Genomic DNA, 18323 nt, shown 5'->3' on the forward strand with positions numbered 1-18323 from the left:
TTAATTTTCAATTTCTCAAGATACGTCATTCTTTTAGATATTCTAAAATCCAAGATAGAGTCAAATACTAATTATATTTCTAGCTCCGTCCCTGTTTATTTTAATCACAACCACAAAGAATATTTCACATCTGGTAATTAAGCTAAATTGCATGTAACTTTTGAGTATCAAGGGCAGCTCTTGCCCTGCCTCTCTCCTCAGCCTTCCTTCTTTTTTAAAGACTTCAGAAAAAATCAGTAATGACCTGAGATTTAGTACAGTGATGGCTGTTTCACAGATTTGCTGGGGTTTATTTTGCATTTGCTGGCCTTAATAATTAAGAGTAATATTATTGTGATGTGGTTTAAAGGCTGTAAAATGCTCATTTGTCTCATATCTAAAAGCATAACCAGCTTCTCAAATATATTATTGCTGACAGAATTTATAGTTCTTTCGTATAATACTTTCTAGCCCTTGAGACTAATTAATGAAGTCTGAAATGCATGGGCTTAATTTTGTTGAGCCAAAGTGATCTGAATTATATAATTAGCCACTTTGTTGAAGTGTGCATATTATGGTTCAGTGACTAATTTTTTGGTCAGGGAATCATAGCCTTATGTGTCTTTCTCATATTTAAACACTTCAGATGAAGATAGTTCTTGTATTTAAAGCCATTCTGTGAATAAATATCTAATTCGTGCTTAAGAGTTTTAATCACTGCCCCAGCTTTATGGTTTTCTAAGTTACTTTTATTCACCTCCCACTTTAAATTGTAACTTTAGAATTTATGGTTTATCTCAATTATAGGTTAAGTATAATTATATGTATAGTATTCTTAAGATCATGGAATGTAACATGACAAAAAGTTTGGTTTAGTTTGAAAAAGCTGTAATTGCTGAGAACACAGTATTCCATTTTACAAATTTACAATTCTTTGTCTAGAACTGATATCAGTTGTAGACTGAATGCTGCTAAAAATTATTTTCAGACAATGTGGATATGTCTCACTCTAAAGCAATAAATTGTAGGAAGTTAGAACATTACTTATATATTTCTATTTTGGAAAACATTTGCTTTAAACTTTGTCATTGCCTGGAGGCTTTTATTGATATATCATCTAACAGCTTCAGGTATCACTGAGTAACTTCATTTTGACATGTGATTCAAGCCTTGGAAATCACATCACTGTAAACTGTAAGTGGCTTTGACATGAGAAGAAAAATTCAATTAATAAGGTTTCATATTTTTAAATCCTACCTAATCTTGTTTGTCTGTATGAAAATATTACTGCATTACAGTCTAGCGTGTCAAATAACACTTCTAAATTATCAGGAATTGCCAGACTTCAGATGCATTGGATGTTGTTTATTCTAAGTTTTCAGTGTACGAAAATGATTGTATGAAGTATTTTGAGGTTTGTATTTTCCAAGGGAGGTGAATTACCAGGCAGAGGGCCAGAGGGAATACAATATTTGCATCACTTTGTATGGTTTCATAACTTTACACATTGAGGAACTCCCTCACGTGTTTACAAATGTGGTGCTCTCTCGACTGTGTAGGTAATGTATTCATGCATAATTTTGCTTAAAATGTTTGTTTGAAATAGAAGTTGGTTTTTTTTCTCTATTTACTTTCAATTTGTTTTTGCATTAGAGGAGACAAACACACAACAAGTATGGGTTAAATCCTTTTTTACTTCATGTAGTAATTTTAAAAGTTCATTGTTCCTCCCAACTGAGTCTGAAAACATGACTGATTTAGTCTTTGTAATACTTGGCTCTAAGATCAAAATTTAGAGGAAACAAGTCAGTATGCAGAACAGATGAAGTGTAGGGGCCATGAAGAAACATTCTTTTTCTTTCAGCCCAAGGTCTTTATCATTACTGAGAACTAATGTCATCTTTTGTTAATAGTGGGATGAGTGCCAGACTGGGATCTGATCTGATCAGGATTAAAATGCTGATGTTATTGCCTCAGTTTTGTTCTAGTTTCTTCTGTATTTGCTATTGATGTTTTTAAGCTAAGATACTTTCTTGCAAATTATTTTCAGAGCACCTTGTGTCATTATTTCAAATGGAGTCACTCATTCTCACCTTTCTTATGCTTTTGGAAGTAATTAGTTACTTGCATATTTTGATGATGTTGAAATAGTCTCCAAATTGCGGTCTTTTCTGTAGTGCCTGACTTCATAGAATCTGAAAAATTATTTGGCATAGGAGATGGACCCAGGGTCATCCACTGATGAGAAGTTGGCTGACACATGGATGACAAATCCCAAAAGCTTTTAACAGTGATAGGCAGTACTAATGAAAAAAATTTTCATGCGTGGGATATAAGACACATCTCTGCCTCTCATTCAAGTAATAAATTACATTCATCATTCGAGGCTAATGTTGTGGAAACAAATAATTTACTATATGCAGTAGCTCAGTGTCACCTTATTGTGCTTTTCAGCTCTACGTAGTACTTCTTTCGTCCGTAATTACCTAATTGTCTTTCTAGCCTTCTAAGAAAATGATTCTTCAGCTTGACATTTTTGAACTGTGCTTTTGTTCAGTAGTTCACAGTGTGTTGGTACCGTGTAATGGGTGTTTATGATTAGTTCTGTAGATAGCTACATACCTAATTATGGTTATGCCACTGTGCTGAAAAAAAAAAGTGTTACAATCCAAACCAATTCTGAGTTCTAGTTGCTGAAAGCAAGATTGAGAAGCATTCTTGTAAGTCTCAACCAAGAAAGAGGCACTGCCCTTGTCTTTTGTTAAGCCAAGGAAGTGTGTGCCCAGTGTTCCGCAGTAGCTAAGAGTGGAGAAAACGTTCCTTAGCAACAGAAGTTCATGAAATAAAAGAAAGATTTGAATGCAGCTTAAAATTAAGGAAATAGCGTCTGTCAGATTTTAAAATGTGGAAATAGATTCTGTTTTATAGACCAGAGGAAGACAAATATAAAAGCTCAGAAATAGAAGATAACTTCTAAGTCAGGCTGGGAAGGAGTTACTCTGATGCGTGTTTCTTTCACTATAAGCTGCGATAAGTGTGCTGTTACTGTGCATCCATAACAATCTGGTCTTCTGTAGCTTTCTGGAAAATACATGCCTCTAAAGGGAATGGAGCTGATTATACTTTACTGAAACTTGGAGTGAAGGCATGTCATGGTCACTTCTATTTTCCCCCTCCTGTCATGGTCTGATCACTCCTACTCCTGCACACAGTGCCCTTGTGACAAATCTCATCCACAGAATGCATTTGAAACAATCACAACTACGCATCTTTGGAGAAAAAGGCTACCCTCTGTATCAGAAATGGCTAAAACTCTAGAACTTTGGTAAACAGTAGGAGTAATATTTGTTTGCTAATGTTTTGTATAGGTTTGTAATTGGACGAGAAAAACCGGGACAAGTGAGCGAGGTTGCGCAGCTGATTAGCCAAACTCTAGAACAAGAACGCCGCCAGAGAGAGCTGCTGGAGCAGCATTATGCACAGTATGATGCAGATGATGATGAGGTAACAGCCTGTCCAGTGTTTCATTATTTGGTGTTTATTTTAATGTTCTGTTTTCTATTCCTAATTCCTTCTTTTTACTTACCACTCAGAGGTCAACTTTTGGACCTTTCCATTGCCTTTGCTGATGATTTTTACGGATTTTGATGATGAATCTTACTTGAAGAACAAATTTATAGAAAAAATTTTCATCATGGATTTAAAGTATTTATTTTGTTCCAGAAGAGCAAATACCAAGTTGGTTGATGCTTCTGTAAGCACTGCTCTTCCTTGAAGGCATATACCTTTCTGAAATAAGGGAATAAAGTTTGTTTGGTTGTGCACTGAAACAGTAAAGTTTTGTGAAAACTGGTTAAAGTTGCTTTCTAACTTTTAGAGGGGTTGAGGAAGTTGGGGTTTTTTTCTCGAAGAATTGACTTCTTAAGTCAGAATGTTTTCTGAAAATTCTGGGTAAGGCCCCTCCTTCCATACACTGATTTTGTTTCTGTGTGAACAGATATTCCACAGGATAGAGAATTAGCCCACCTCGTCTGAAGTGTATATTCATGTTTACAATTAGTGCCTGATGTCCCAATACAAAAGTTTTGAAACTAGCAAGTCTGTGCAGTAAATTTCCATAATTTCTCTCCATTCTCATAAAATTCCTAGTATGCCTAATTACCAAGATACTTGGAACGATTATTTTGAGTGCTTTTTCAGAGACTGCTACTGTCTGTGTTACTCTCTAAATTAGCTGCTGGGTTTTGTAACAAGCTGCTTCCATATAGCCCAAGCATACTGCCATCATTTCATATCATCTTGAGTGATATTATTTGAAATGCTAGACTCCATGTATTAGTGTGTTTTCATCCTGGGCCAGTTTTATTTTATTTGTGTAAGGGAACAATAGATAAGGGGAGATAGAGAATTCATGGTAGGCCTTTATTTCAGGTTAGTTTTTCTTTTTAGAAAAAAAATAGTCTTGACATAAAATCAAGGTTCACTCAGATTTTGAAACAAGCTGTTAAAATAGCAATATGTGTAGCCCCAGTAATGCATTCACTTACTTAAATTTCCACTGATATTAAGAATAAAAATATTTCAATATGTCTTAGAATTAATCCTGTCACGGGGACAGGATAACTCATATAACTCATGTAAATAAGAGCTGTACATACATGCATATGTATGTGAGCCTGGGCGAGACCATGAAGGATAGAAAAATCCATATCCTCTCTGTTCCCTCCTCAAATTACAGAAACATGCAAGTCTTCTAACTTCTGTTTAGTCTAGAATTAAATTCAAGAGAAGTTTCTTGAAGGAACTCCATTACAATCTCTTCAAAAACAAAATGGATCAACTAGCTTTTGGGAAAAGAGACTTCTCACAATTCACAGCGTACTGTAGATGTCAGGGTTTGAAGACTTTCAGTACCATCTTATGGTGAGCATAGTCTGATAGCTTTCATATAGGCAAGAGAGGTGTGTCCTAAATGCCTGATGATCAAATCTTTCTCATTGTGTACTTGCATGTAGAGGGATGTGTGGCTGAGGGCAGACATCTGTGTGTGATTGATGCATTACAGCTTTTATCTATGGGACACATCCGCCTGCAAAAAATCTCAAATGTTTGTGTTTTTTACCTTCATGCACCACACAGGTGGCGTTACTCAAGATCTGGCAATAAAGAAAATGTTGTTAAACCCATATTGATCGATACTGATCCTGGTACTCCTTCAGCCTTCAGTAGGGATTGTTGCTGTGAAGGTGCTGATGGTGACACTGTCATATACCATGCAAGTGTTTCTCAGTACAGTACTGAAAGAGGACAGGGATGAGTAGGTATGAGTAGGTATCAGGTACTTTTTGTGATGTGTCCTGTTCTTGCAATCTGGTGGTTACAAACTCTTTAAGTCCTGTTCACTGCATAAATTTTTCACAAAAAATAACAAATTCACAAAGTGGTTTCTGTTGGTAGTGCCTTTAGATCATAGAGAAAAAATAAAATTGGGTGGGTTTTTCCCAGATGTTTCCCTAATTAAGAGAGTTAAAGGTATCTTTTCTTATTCTAGCACTACACTGAGGATGATGACCATCTGTGTGATTATGACATTTGATTTTTGGCAATGGTCTTTGCAGTGCAAAGACGACTTTTGTCTTGCATATGAGGAAAGGAGGAAGAAAGGAAAAGACATCTACCAGGGGAGATCCAGATGACCTCATCAATTATCTCTTTTGGAAGGAGAAGGAATTAGGCCTGAGAACAAATACAGTTCTTAAAAACTACATTGGGATCATTGAAGGTCATACCCATTTCCTACTTGATGCCGTATATGTGTTTGGGGTGTGGGTGGTAAACATTTTCAGAATAAATGCTGGGGTTTAGTTACTAAGGTATGCAATGTAGTATGTTCCCTTTCTTAATTAAGAGACTTATCAGAAATAATTGATATCTGCAGTAATCCTGAATATTACTATTTTTTTGGTCACCTGACTATGCCATCCAAGTTTACTCGCATAACTTGCACCATTCACAGACAGCTGACACGATGTAAACTGTGATCTAATGCACGTTAGCCACAGTTCAAAGACATTTTTGGTCACCACAAGCACTTCTGCTCCATTTACTGTCAAATACAAGCATTACTGCTTAGAGCTTATCTTGCTCTGTGTGGACAAGTCTGGCTGGGTTTATGTTGCTATGTGCCAGACACTACCGCCAGCCCTGCATTCTTTGGCTCTGGTAAGCAGGGCACCTTTTGGGCAAGAAAATCTCCATTTGGACTGGCTGAATGACTATCTACAAGTGTACAAAAACCACTACTAACCTTTTGAGTCTGTTTCATCAAAGTAATAGTTACTCTGACTGCATGGAGCTCAGGAGTATTTGGATTGCCAGTGTAAGGAGTTCTGCATTGAAGCAGCACAGAATGATACAGGAGTTGCTCAGCCTCAGAGCTGTCAAGCCATCCTATTAATTTTTGTACACCTTTTAAAATATGGTAACATGAATCTCCAGGTACAGTGCTGTATAATAAACATGAAAGTTATCTTCAGACTGCCAAATTCTGAGGCTCAGAGACTTTACCACAAGGACAGCAATAACATTTTAAGTTTTCCAGAGCAGGAAATCAGTGATCTGTGTTTGAGTCCTGGAGTCATGGTGCATGACTTGTATTTGTTACAGCTAGTCAAATCACAGGAAGAGAATGTGTGCCAGGCATGTGCAAGTTCTGGTGTTCTATCTTGCTGTGCCACCAGCTGGCTGGATTTCCTCTGTTTTGGAACTTCTGACAGTCTTCATAGCCCAAGGAGTATGTAGGTATTTTAGAAGGATCTAAGTTCTTTTAAAAAGCAGTATTTTGAGGCAGTTTTGATTTCTGCCAGCTAGTGGGCAGTGGACTTGAGTTACATACTAAATTTAGAGATGCAATGTTAGCCTACTACTTTCTCATTCCATTGCCTTGAAGGAATGTTGCCTGACAGCTGTTTGTTGGGGAAAATTCACACTAATACACACAGTGTTTCTAAGACATATATCATTTACCGTCTAAGTAATACTGAAAACTCATCATTTACTATATAAATGCCCTGCATTTTAGAATCTGCTGTTACCATGGGCTGCAGGTTGTCACAGGGTTGCAGGATTCTTTCAGATGCTCCTTCATTTAAATTTTTGCATGGAAACACAAAGCCCTTGTGCAGAACTGAACACTAAAAGAAGATGGATGTTCACAGTGGAGTCCATGCAAAGACTAGAGGATAAGTGTGCATCAGCTCACAACTTGTTAAGCTCCCACAAGCCAAGCACTTGAGCCAGTAGAATCAGCTATTTCTCAAGTCTTATCTACAATAGGCAGCGCTGGCATTTCTTAGTGAGTCTCTGCTAATCCCAGTAAAGCTGGGAGAGTATGTTGCCTCTGGGTAGCCTGCTGCAGAGTTTGCTCATCACCAGTCTGCCTAGCTTCCTAAAGTCCCACCTCCTTTCAATTTGTAGCATCCTGTGAGAAAATAAAACGCAAAGGCTTTGGAATAGGCACTGTCTTTGTATTTCCTACTTAGTGTGCTAATTATGACCTGAATCTGTATCCTTGACTGAAACCTTTTGAATTCCTTGTGTTAACATAGTGTTCTGTGCACAAGTCAAATTCTGACATTTCTTGGAATTTTGATTTGAACTTGGTATTATCTTCTTCATGTTCTACAGTGAATGACAAAAGTCACGTAAAGCAGATGACCTGTTCCCTAGAAGGCAGCATGGGGTGGTGCAAAATATGAAATGAATAATATATTGCAGGATTCTGTTCACTCTGTGGCCACAGACAAATAGTTTAATGCAAGTGATGTTTTAATCTATTTTAATATCACTGATAGTCATATGAATATTTTTTTCATTTTAAATTCTCATTCATCAGGACATGCTGAGAGCAAAGCAACATTAGAACCATTGAAGAAAATCTTGACGCACACACAAAAAAAATGTCGCAGTGTACTTGAATGTCTAACACCCGAAGAGTACATTTGCTAAACCAAAGCTTTCAGAGTACATTTTTTTCAATATCATTAATATGATGCACTCCTGTAAAAGCAGTGATTAGTACTATACCATTATGTTTCTTCTTCACTCTTTTGAAAGAATTAAGTATAGCCCATCAAAGAAAAAAATCAAATGAAGAGATGGGCTTGAGTTATTTTTATAGTTCTTCAAATGGTTTCCTGGTTGTGGGAGAGTTTCAGCAGGAACAAAAGGTGTAGCTTGAAATGTGTAGCCTTTGTTATGGTGACATGGGGAAGGTCTGTCTGCATTATCCCGGCTGGTGCTGCAGCTCCTTATTTCTGCTTGGGAGTGTTAGGCACATTTCAGAAATTTACAGTTAAGGCAGTTAAACAATGCAAGTAACACATTTTCCTTTTAGAAGTGAAAAATTACAGTTTGTGTTGATAATTTCATGCTATTAGCTGTGATAGCATATAGCAAAATGAAATGGCTACTATCAGAAGCTATTGCTTTGGTTGGGACAAGCTGAAGCCCTAGGTGCTACTGAAATGAGAAGTAGGGCTTTTAGATGGATGAATTCTGCTCACCAACACAGAATGAAGAATCTGAGATTTCCCTTCAAGAGCATGTAAGTTTTCATTGACTATGAAGTAAAAAATATTATTGCTGTTGTCAGCTAAGAAACCAAAATGTATTGCAGAGAACCTCAGGGAATTGCAATAACAACTCTTACCTTACAGGGCTTTGTTATTTGAAGTAATACAACTTCTTTTCTGTGCCTTGCTGCTCCTAGTAAAATAGTGAATTTCACATTCTAGCTAACTGGCACAGTGTCTAAACAACCTTCTGGTAGTTTCATGTGGAACAAAAGTCCGCAGAGTTAATTTTTTCAGGGGAAGTATGTTTCATGTAGTTTATTATGTATATTTCCTTAATGTACACATTGGTTCTTTTGAACGTGTAATTTGTTTTCCATATGACTCTAAGATGAAATCCCTTTCTTTTGAAGACAAAAGCAAGAGTCCCATTTATTTCTGAGTTCTGTAATGGGTTCTTGTTGTCCTGGTGTCTTGTTTACTTGAGCTGTGCTTTGCTTTGACAGCTCCTTTTTTCATTAATTGAAGCAAAAATGACTGTGCTCATTGACACTCATTATGTACAATTTGAAGCAAGATTTTCCTTTGTGTTCATTTTTAGCTGCCTGATGTTCCTCTTCAAACACTCTGGCTCCTGAGGCCAGTAGAATATTGCCTGCTCTTGAATTTTTCCCTGATAATTTAGTCCTTCATGTGTGTTCATTTTTCTTTTTGTATTCAGTACTTCTTCTTAAAGTCTTTGGAGAAGTGAGTTTTAACTAAATTCATCTGTTTTATTCCTTTGCCAAAACTGGTAAATGTAATTGAGATTTTGCATTAATATATTCCTTTAAAATGCACGTGTCGCCGAGCCAGATCTGTTTTGTTTTACATAAGCAGGGCATGAGTTTACTGGTTAATGATCCTGTTTCTGCCTCCTCTTCGCATGCTTCAGAGATTTCCTTGCCACTGCTGATGGACCTGCCAAGATGTATTTTTTTTAATGTAGAAATTACGATTGTGTATTACCTTAGAGATGTTTCGGGGTTAATGACTGCAAAATGGAAGGTATACGGACTGTTAGTATTTTGTCCCCACAGAAATTAATTTCACTGGAATCTCTGTGTGGTTTTGAGAGTTAGTGTTTCTGCTTCTGGTAGCCCTGATGGTGTGTGAAGGTGGTGTTACTTTCTCCTGGAAAGAGCCAGGAGAGTTAGTAGCCAAAATTTCCCTTTAGGTACGTAGCCAGTGGCAATAAAACAGAAACAGAAGTTACTACAAGTGTAGTGTAACAGAACATTTTCTGTATGTGTATATGAGATCTAGACATACAGAATGACGATTTCAGTTGTTGTTTTGTTCAGCTATAATGCTTACATGCCTGAAAACTCCAGTGAGATGGACTGTGTTCTTTCCTTCTCTTAAATAAGGAAAGAAGAAGCAAAACCAGCTGTTAGCGTTTTTTGTAGAAGACTACTGAGATTCTTAGTCATATATTCTTAGTAGGTATGAAGTATATAAAGTAAATGCTTACTGTTTATTTCATTGGAGAACAAGTAACTATTTACAGAGGCAGCAGTAACTCACCAAAAAAGTGCCTTGCTTTACAGTGACTTTTAAAGTATAGATGTGTTGTTCATGTTGGTGACTTACCTTCTTTTTAGTAGTTCTTTTAACATCAGAAAATTTTACTAAACTATTTTATGCTTTCTATGTGTTTTGGCTTTCTTTGCTTTTTAAAACTTCAGTGTTTTTAAAAAAGAGGAACGTAGGTTTTTCATTATCTTTAAAGGTTCCTTTTAACCCAAACCATTCTGTGATTCTGTGTGCTGCCTCTGTGTACCTGTGCACCTAGACTCAATATCTGCCATGCACTGCTTTTTAGTTGAGAGACTCACATAAGCCTAAACAGCTGGGAAGTTGAATTAAGGTAGGAAGCTGAGGTTTGAATTGTTCTTCAAACATCCGAGTTCTTACCTCTTGTTTTGAAAAGTTCTTTTGTCAGAAAATGACACTAACAGATTACATTAGCACTATGGGGAATATACTTCTGATAATACTACTATGTTTCTTCATCTCAGGAACTGGAAGCTCATGAAGAAAAACTTCAAATAGTTTTGTCAAAATTTTGGTGGTGTTACTGTATAAACATGACAAAGACTGCACCAGTCCCCCCGCCCTTCCTTTTCCATGTATTTATTTAGTCCCAAGCCTTATAAATCCAGATGTGGTCCTGAGGGAAATGTTTGCTTTATAACATTTTTGTACAGTCATCTGCACAGCCAGCAGGCTGTTTGTTATCCATATGCGCTGTACTCCAGCTTCCAGAGGGAGCCCTGCAGAAGTGAGGTGGTACCATTCTCCTTAGGGATGGGGAGAGATGAGCACGGACATGCGTGCAAAAGACTGAGAAAGCAATTTGGGGTTCAATATTGCAAGCTTTTTCTTTTCGATATTATTGGGGTTTTTTGTTTTGTTTGTTTGTGAGATACTGATTGCAGCTTACAATTTCTTTTAATTCTGTTTTGTCAGCAAATTGTTTGCATCTCATGCTTTACCAGCCCAAGAAACACCCACATTTACTCTTCAAAACTAGCTCAAATCAGCTCCTATTGAGGGTGAAAATTGAGTAAACTCTGGCTTCAGACTCTGAACTTCTCTGACACTCAGTTTCTTTTTCCTACTGTTGTCTTTCTGAGTGGGTGTTACTTTTTTATCGTTAATTTGTTTATAAAGAACAAACCAATGAATTTTCAAATTCAACATGGAATATCCTGGAGAATTACTTCATCCAGATGACTTTACTAACGACTAATCAAGATCCTGTTGGTCGTATTCTGGGGTTATTTTCCGTTTGGAAAAGATTCCTTGTTAAATCTGAAATAAATTTGGAGAGTTCTTCCTATGGAAAAGAGGTCTCACTTGGAAAAGGATGAAACCATCAAAATGCAGAGCCAGTAATGCTTGAGAACTAAGTTATTAGTGCTTAAGACACTGTTTTCTCTCTTAATGTACTGAAATACTACTGTGGAGTTTTATTTTGTCTGGTAGAATTCATCAGTTCTGGGGTTATAGCTAAAGACAAAGATAACCTTTTTTGTATGCAGAATGCTGTGTTTGCACAGTATCTTAATTAATCTTTGAATAGTCTCTGCATAAAAAGAGGGTAACTGGAATTTCTTAAATGCTATAAAATTAAGACAGGGGAATATGCTACAGATGAAGAAGATGAAGACATGGAACCTGTCCTTCCAGGAGGTGACATGGCTATTGAAGTGTTCGATCTCCCTGAAAATGATGACATGTTCTCCCCCAGTGATGTGGACACCAGCAAACTTGCTCACAAATTCAAAGAAGTAAGTAATATATCAGAAAATACTCTTGAAATACCTCACTGAACCAGATTTTTAGTTATCTCAGTGCTTAGTGCTTGGGTTTTTTCTCTTGAAAACTCGAGTGGTTTTTTGCTGTTTGTATGCTTAGTACTTTGAAATGACTCAAAAATTTCTTCTTGAAAGAAGCAGAACTGTTCTTTGGTGATATTTTGGCATCAGCTTCCAGGTGACTGTTGTATTGATGGAGGGTAATTTGTAAATTAGCTTTTCAGTATAGAAGTTATTCTGCCTCAGCACTTAGTTTGACCAGGTAGACAAAGTGGAAGTTAATTCATCACTAGCAGATTGCTGGGGTTTGGGGTGGGGATTTTTTTGGTTTGGGTTGGTTGGTTGGTATTGTGTTTTTGTAAGATTCCAGTAAAAGGTGATTGGGGAAACCAAACAGCAAATGTTAAAATTCAGTGGAGACATGTGAAACTCATCCTATACCATAACACAGCAACTCATCAGTGTACAGCCATGTCATATGTTTGGTCATGTGTTCAGAAAGATGCTGTAATGGGGAAGCAGCCATACTTCAAGAGGGTATTCTACCAAAGTCTGTGGTTACAGAGTATAGCATCCACCTGTACTAACTGTGGTGTTCATTGTGGTCATTGAATTCATATAATTTCACATAGCAAAGTACTGAGGGACATTTCTTCTGTATTTTAGGCTGTGTTTTTGATGTGGCTTCTTTTTGAGCTTTCCTGAATTCTGATACAAATAATAGTATGAAACAATGGATGTACCTAAGCTTACAGTAATGGGCTGAGTGATGGCAGTAAAGAACTTTTTTTTTTTTTTTAAATACAGGAAGATGGAAGGGTTGAAAGTAGCCAGAACCTCACAGGAGATTTGAGCAGCAGAACCTGGGACCAGCTAGGAGTTAAAATACCAGGACTCCCTTTTTATCCTTCTCCACTTATCCTCTTGCCTTCCCTCCACTCAAAGCAGATGTTTTATCTTGTACAAATATATTGTTACTTATATCTAGTGAGAGTAATATATGGGAAGTAATCAGTCAATGAGCAAACAGTCTTTCCCTTTTCTGCTAATACCCTTCACAGCCATTGGGTGCCTACCGTTATTCATCATTGTTTCCTGAAAGTTTTTTACTTTACTTAAATTATAATTTTCTCACCCCATATTTTGAGTTTCAGGCTCTTACATGAATTAGCAGAACATTTTACTTTGTCTTCTAATACTTTTCATCATACATAGAAATACAGTCTCAAAGTGGTGGGAAGATGCTACCATTCTCCATGTGCCAGCAGGTGTTCCAAGGCTATGCAAACCAAAGATGCAGTGATGGGCAAGGAACTCACCTGTGAATAAATTACCTTTAAAACTGTGCTTGAATACAGTTTCCATAAACTCAGGCTATTGCCATACTTGAGCTTGTCCAGACTGATTTGAAGTTATTTGCAGACCTGTCTTCTGTAATGGCCTTAAAATGCTGTTTTAGAGACCAGATAAGGGTACCTTGGGATCCTTGAGTGTAATTGTAGATGAGAGCCTGAGAAGAAAACAAAATGCCTAAGAGTGGACTCTTTCAGCAGCCCATGCAGTTCCTGCTGTTATGAGCACACCACTTTTGTTTTGCTGATTGTATTTAAGAGTACACAGCTGCATTTTGTTGGCTGATGCAGAGTGAGTACATGTATTTTTCTTGGTATTTGCCCTGAATTCTTTCAACACTAGATGACTTGTTCATGATCACACTGCACAAGCCCACACAGTGTTTTCTGGAATTGTAGTTAAAGAATAACTGTTCTTTCTTGTTCTTACTCCAGAGATTAATGAAAGTATTAGGCAAATGGGTAGGACATAATCTTTAAGCATAATAGTTTGACCTAATTAGTTGAATTCAGTCTTTGCAACAAAAAATGTGTTCCCATACTCTGAGAGCACTCTTATTTGAAATGCCTTGCTTTTGCAATGAAAGTCAGAAGAGGGATGGGCATTCCTGGGTGAATCACTGTACTTCTGAAAGTCTTGTTTTCCTGGCTGTAAAGCAGGAAAAGTAGGACTGCTTTTTCTTAACTGCATTAAGAGAAATAGCTAGAAACTTTATTTTAGCTGTGATGATTGAAGAGAGACAAGATCTGTAGGGAAAAGGGACATTTATGTAAGAATTCATTATTTCATGTTTTAATGAAATATATGGAAAATGGATGATTTTTGTATGCAAAAAATATATAATGATTACGTAAAAAATTGTCATGGAGATTATTAGATTCTAATGTGTACTTTCTTTCCCAGTATACCCCTGATATTTTAACATTTGACAGACTTTCATCCATTCTACCTTTTGCAGTCTTGATGAATTCAATCCATTTTCTCTCTAAAACTTACCTTTTATAACAAGTTTTATTAGTTTGAAGAAAATTAATTAGCTTCTCACAACATATTTGAATAGGAAATGTGCCCAAATTTACTCAAAATGTCTTTGTTGAAGTGAAGCCATCACAATTTTATATTGACTTAAAACCAAAAAAAAAATAGAATAGTATCTGCCAAGAATTTGTCTGGCATTATACAGGACATGGAATAAAGATTTCTGATCCCCTGTTAGTAAACTTGCTTAAAAAATTTTAGCTGTAGAGTCCAGATTTTCTTGCCAAATAGTTGACCTTGCCTGTTACTTAGTCTAACCTATGAATGTGTTAGTATTTCTCATCTATTTTACAAGCATAATTAGTTATTTTTGTTTAAAAAGTACCTATCCAGCTACACATTTTTCTGTTAAGCAGAAAAGTGTCTTTTTTCTTCTGCCTCAGTGGGATCTGCTGTACCACGTACTCATTCAATGATCTGGCTGGGTGCTCAGTGTTCATTTTTTTAACTTAATAACAGAGAGCATGGAAATAGCTGTTAAAACCATCTGTACCTGAGCAGATTGTCATTTATGCAACAATTTGGAGTTTATGTGTATGTAATAATAAGCTCTTTAAGTGTTCCTTATGGATTTGTGGGGTTTTAGAAGAGATGGGAGTGGACTGTCAGCAGGTAGCCTAAGGCTTTGAGTCTTGGCTTTTCGATTTCATGATGAAGTCTGCAAAGGGGAAAATCTAGCTCAAGCATTATTCCCCTGATTTTATCTCATCCCAGAGCAGTGTAGTAGAACTAAGCAAAGGGCTGGGCATTTTATAAACACCATGATGTTTTGAGATGGTTCTTTCATAATTTTTCACTATTAACAGGAATGCAATGATGAAAGAAAACAATTCTCAATCTCTGAAAATTGCAGATCAGAGGTTGGAATGACTGGGCTCAAAAATTGCAAGTAACTTCTTGCAAATGCTAATTAAAGTATCTCCTTTGTTTCCTGTAATATGTATAACTATAAAAAGGTGTATGTCCTTCTCAGCTTCCTGGCCTACTGGGTGCAGCAGCTTCATTGGCAACTTCCTGCCATTAACACCAGCTCCTGGGTTGCCAAGTGCCCTGTTCCCAGCTGCACAGGCACCTCTCCATCCTGGGCCAGTAGCCCTGCTCCCCTGTGGCACTTCCTCAGGAGCCCTGTGATTACCTGTGTTTCTGCAAGCTGCTGTAGACAGTGCCTGGTTTCACTTGAAATGAAATCTTACCTCTGCTCTCACTGAGCACATGAAGTCGTCACACTTTTCAGTGCAAAGTCAAAAAGTGAGCATAAGTAACAGATGATCGTGGGCACTAGAAGTTTTTACAGTCTCCTCTGGAGACTGTGACCAAGAAATGAGTGTTGGAAAGAAGATTCCTAAATGGAACTGGTGAATTGGTGTCTCCTTTATTGTGTCCAGCATAAGTTGAGGAATTCTCCACCTTAAAGGACTAGGTTTATTCAGTATATTAATTAAGGCTGATTTGCAAACCAAACTGTATATGAGGGTGTGCATTTCCTGTGCCACAAGAAGGGCATTCAAGAGACTTCATGAAAAGGGAATTTCTAAATTAGCTTTGCATTTTTCAGAGATACTTATACTGGTCAGCTCAGTGATAGCTCCTGTTACTTTGAAAATTATTCCTCTCTTCCAGAAGAACTTCTCCTTTGATTAATTTGCACATTTTCTTACTAACAGCTGGGTCTTCAAGAATGTAGCCATTGCTTCACCAGAGATGTTAGTTTCTGGTTGAGTACAACGACCTCACATACTCTATTAGCTCAACATAAGCTATTCCCAAAAGCTCATGTTAAGTCTTGTAGGAGAAGTAACCTGCATGTAAACATGCTTTTCTGTAACTATTCCTTCTATTAATAAATAATGGACAATGGCCTTGTCTCCACTGCAGTGCTAGCTCAGGCTGTAATTCAGTTTTTGCCCTTGATTTCAGCTCCAAACCCTATGTCCATGAGTCACTGATTCAGTGTAAGGTTTTGGGGCCTGTCAGAAGTTTGTCTGTGCTGCCTGCTCTAAAGAGCACAGCAGCAGGGATTGGGGTGCAGGCCGGTGTTAGGTACATGTGCATGATCATTTCCATTTGGACTGGGGTTATGCCGTTGAAGTTGTGGTTCGGTTTGTACCTCAGAGCATTCCTGGAGCCTATGAACAGCAGACTTTGTGGTAAAACTAACGGTGTTTCAGGATGTTGCCTAATAAATACACTCAAAGTAGTGACTGTTCACAGGCTCAGACTAATATAGGTTAGTACAGAAGAAATCCCACAGCAAGTGTTCAGGTGGATGCCAGGTCCTCCACACCAACCCTTTCCCTGATCCCCTGTTGTTGTGGCTGCTTGGTGATGTAACTACAACCTTTAGCACAGTGCCTGGGCTGTTAATCCGCTTGCAATTGCTTTGTGTGCTTGAATGCTGTTGCTGTTATTTACAGTTTCCCTGTGTAACTGCTCTCGGTTGAGATTAGCTGGTTTGAGCAGAGTAACTCCAGCTGATGGTGAAGGATAGCATCTGCTTACCTTTCTTCTTGCATGAAATAAATGTGTGGAGTCTTCCCTCAAGGTTTTCCTGACTTCTTGAGTTGTTAAATCACTTATTTCCATATTTGCTTTTTTGTAACGTTCCTGCTTTAATCAGTGCAGTGGGACTTTCAGCACTGGGATGTATTTCACATTCACATCAGAGGAGAGCAAAGCCCAGCAGGATAACATCTATTTTTTTTAAACATAAGACATTTGGTTTTGCCAAACAGATTGGATGTTCTGATTTGAAATTATGAGTGGTTAGACGGCATCCTATCTTTAATTAGGTTGCACAGACTGAGTCATTTTGCAAGCTAGACATTTTAATTTACAATCTACTGCACTGCAGCACTCTTCGGGGCCTTCTGCTATGTAATAAGGTATTCAACTTGCAGCACAGGCTTTAAAAATACCGGAGTACTCTCTGTGACTTCACTTGTTTATTTTATATTTTCAATTCTAGTTACAAATCAAACACGCAGTTACAGAAGCTGAAATTCAGAAGCTGAAGACAAAGGTAAGAATCAATATATGGTTAATATATGATTTTTTTTCTTCATGCAAAATCAGATCTGAAAACATGTATCTTTATGTGGGTGGAGAAGTCAACATCCTTATTAAAGGCTTATTAAGAAGCACTGTGGCTCAGATAAATCTTGTCTTGGTGTATATTCTTTATTCCAAGTTTCAAGTAAAAATCTTAAGTGCTGCTATGAAAAGGAACTGCCAACTTTTGTAGCTTCAATTAAACATATGTTTTAAGGAGTGCTATAATGACTAAGTGGCAGATTCCTAGTTTTAAAATTCTGATGCATTTTTTCAGGTTTTAAAATTATATTTGGATTGAATATTCAAGTTGAAGTTAGTAGATTTTTTATTTACCAGAGATGTTAAAGTATCTCTACTATCGCTACTTTCCTTTATCGACATTTTTTAAAAACCTGATTTGTTAAAAGGTGTTTAATAGAAATTATTTTTATATACAGAAGAAAAAGTGTTGTTTCATGTTGATGCAGTTCTCTTTAAAAGATAGTCTAGGAAGGAAAAGTATGACCAGTTTAAAAGAAAACATTATTTCACAATCAGCTGCTAGTTAATAAATTAAATTTGCTATAGCAATAAAAATGAATTGGGTTTTTTTGTACTAGGGTAACCTTTATGGGAACCCAACTGATTATTCAGTTGTTCAGCAGTACTAGGTTTTATAATGACATCCTTCTCTTTGAGTCTGAGTGCATTATAAAGGAAAAAAAAATAAGAAAAAGAGAAAATTGTACTTCAGAAAAAGATTTTAGATTATTATTTCTTTCCAGCAGCATTTGCACTCACTGTGTATTTTGCATAGTGTTTATCAAATCAGCGTAAATTACTGTTAAAAAGAAATTCAAAGTGCAACTATTTTCGGTAAGGACAACTTCTGTTGTCCTGTCTCAGTCAGAAAATTCAAAAATCTTTTCTTCCTCTGCTTTCCAGTTCCAATCTAGCAATTGGAGCCACACAGTCGATCCCTTGGGAT

At 37.0% G+C, this 18323-nt stretch overlaps 1 protein-coding gene across 4 annotated transcripts in view; it reads left to right on the top strand.

The window, feature by feature from the left end:
* PPP1R9A (protein phosphatase 1 regulatory subunit 9A) overlaps window positions 1-18323 on the top strand; it is a 134148-nt gene that overhangs the window by 87659 nt on the left and 28166 nt on the right. For all 4 annotated transcript variants that reach the window (XM_082289006.1, XM_082289004.1, XM_082289007.1 and 1 more), the window contains exons 6-8: window positions 3348-3483; window positions 11732-11887; window positions 17271-17324. In XM_082289006.1, the coding sequence (XP_082145132.1) occupies window positions 3348-3483; window positions 11732-11887; window positions 17271-17324 (346 nt within the window). The remainder of the gene's footprint in view (window positions 1-3347; window positions 3484-11731; window positions 11888-17270; window positions 17325-18323) is intronic.

Source organism: Coloeus monedula (assembly GCF_965178545.1).
Source record: "Coloeus monedula genome assembly, chromosome: 1".
In the NCBI taxonomy this organism is placed as follows: domain Eukaryota; kingdom Metazoa; phylum Chordata; class Aves; order Passeriformes; family Corvidae; genus Coloeus; species Coloeus monedula.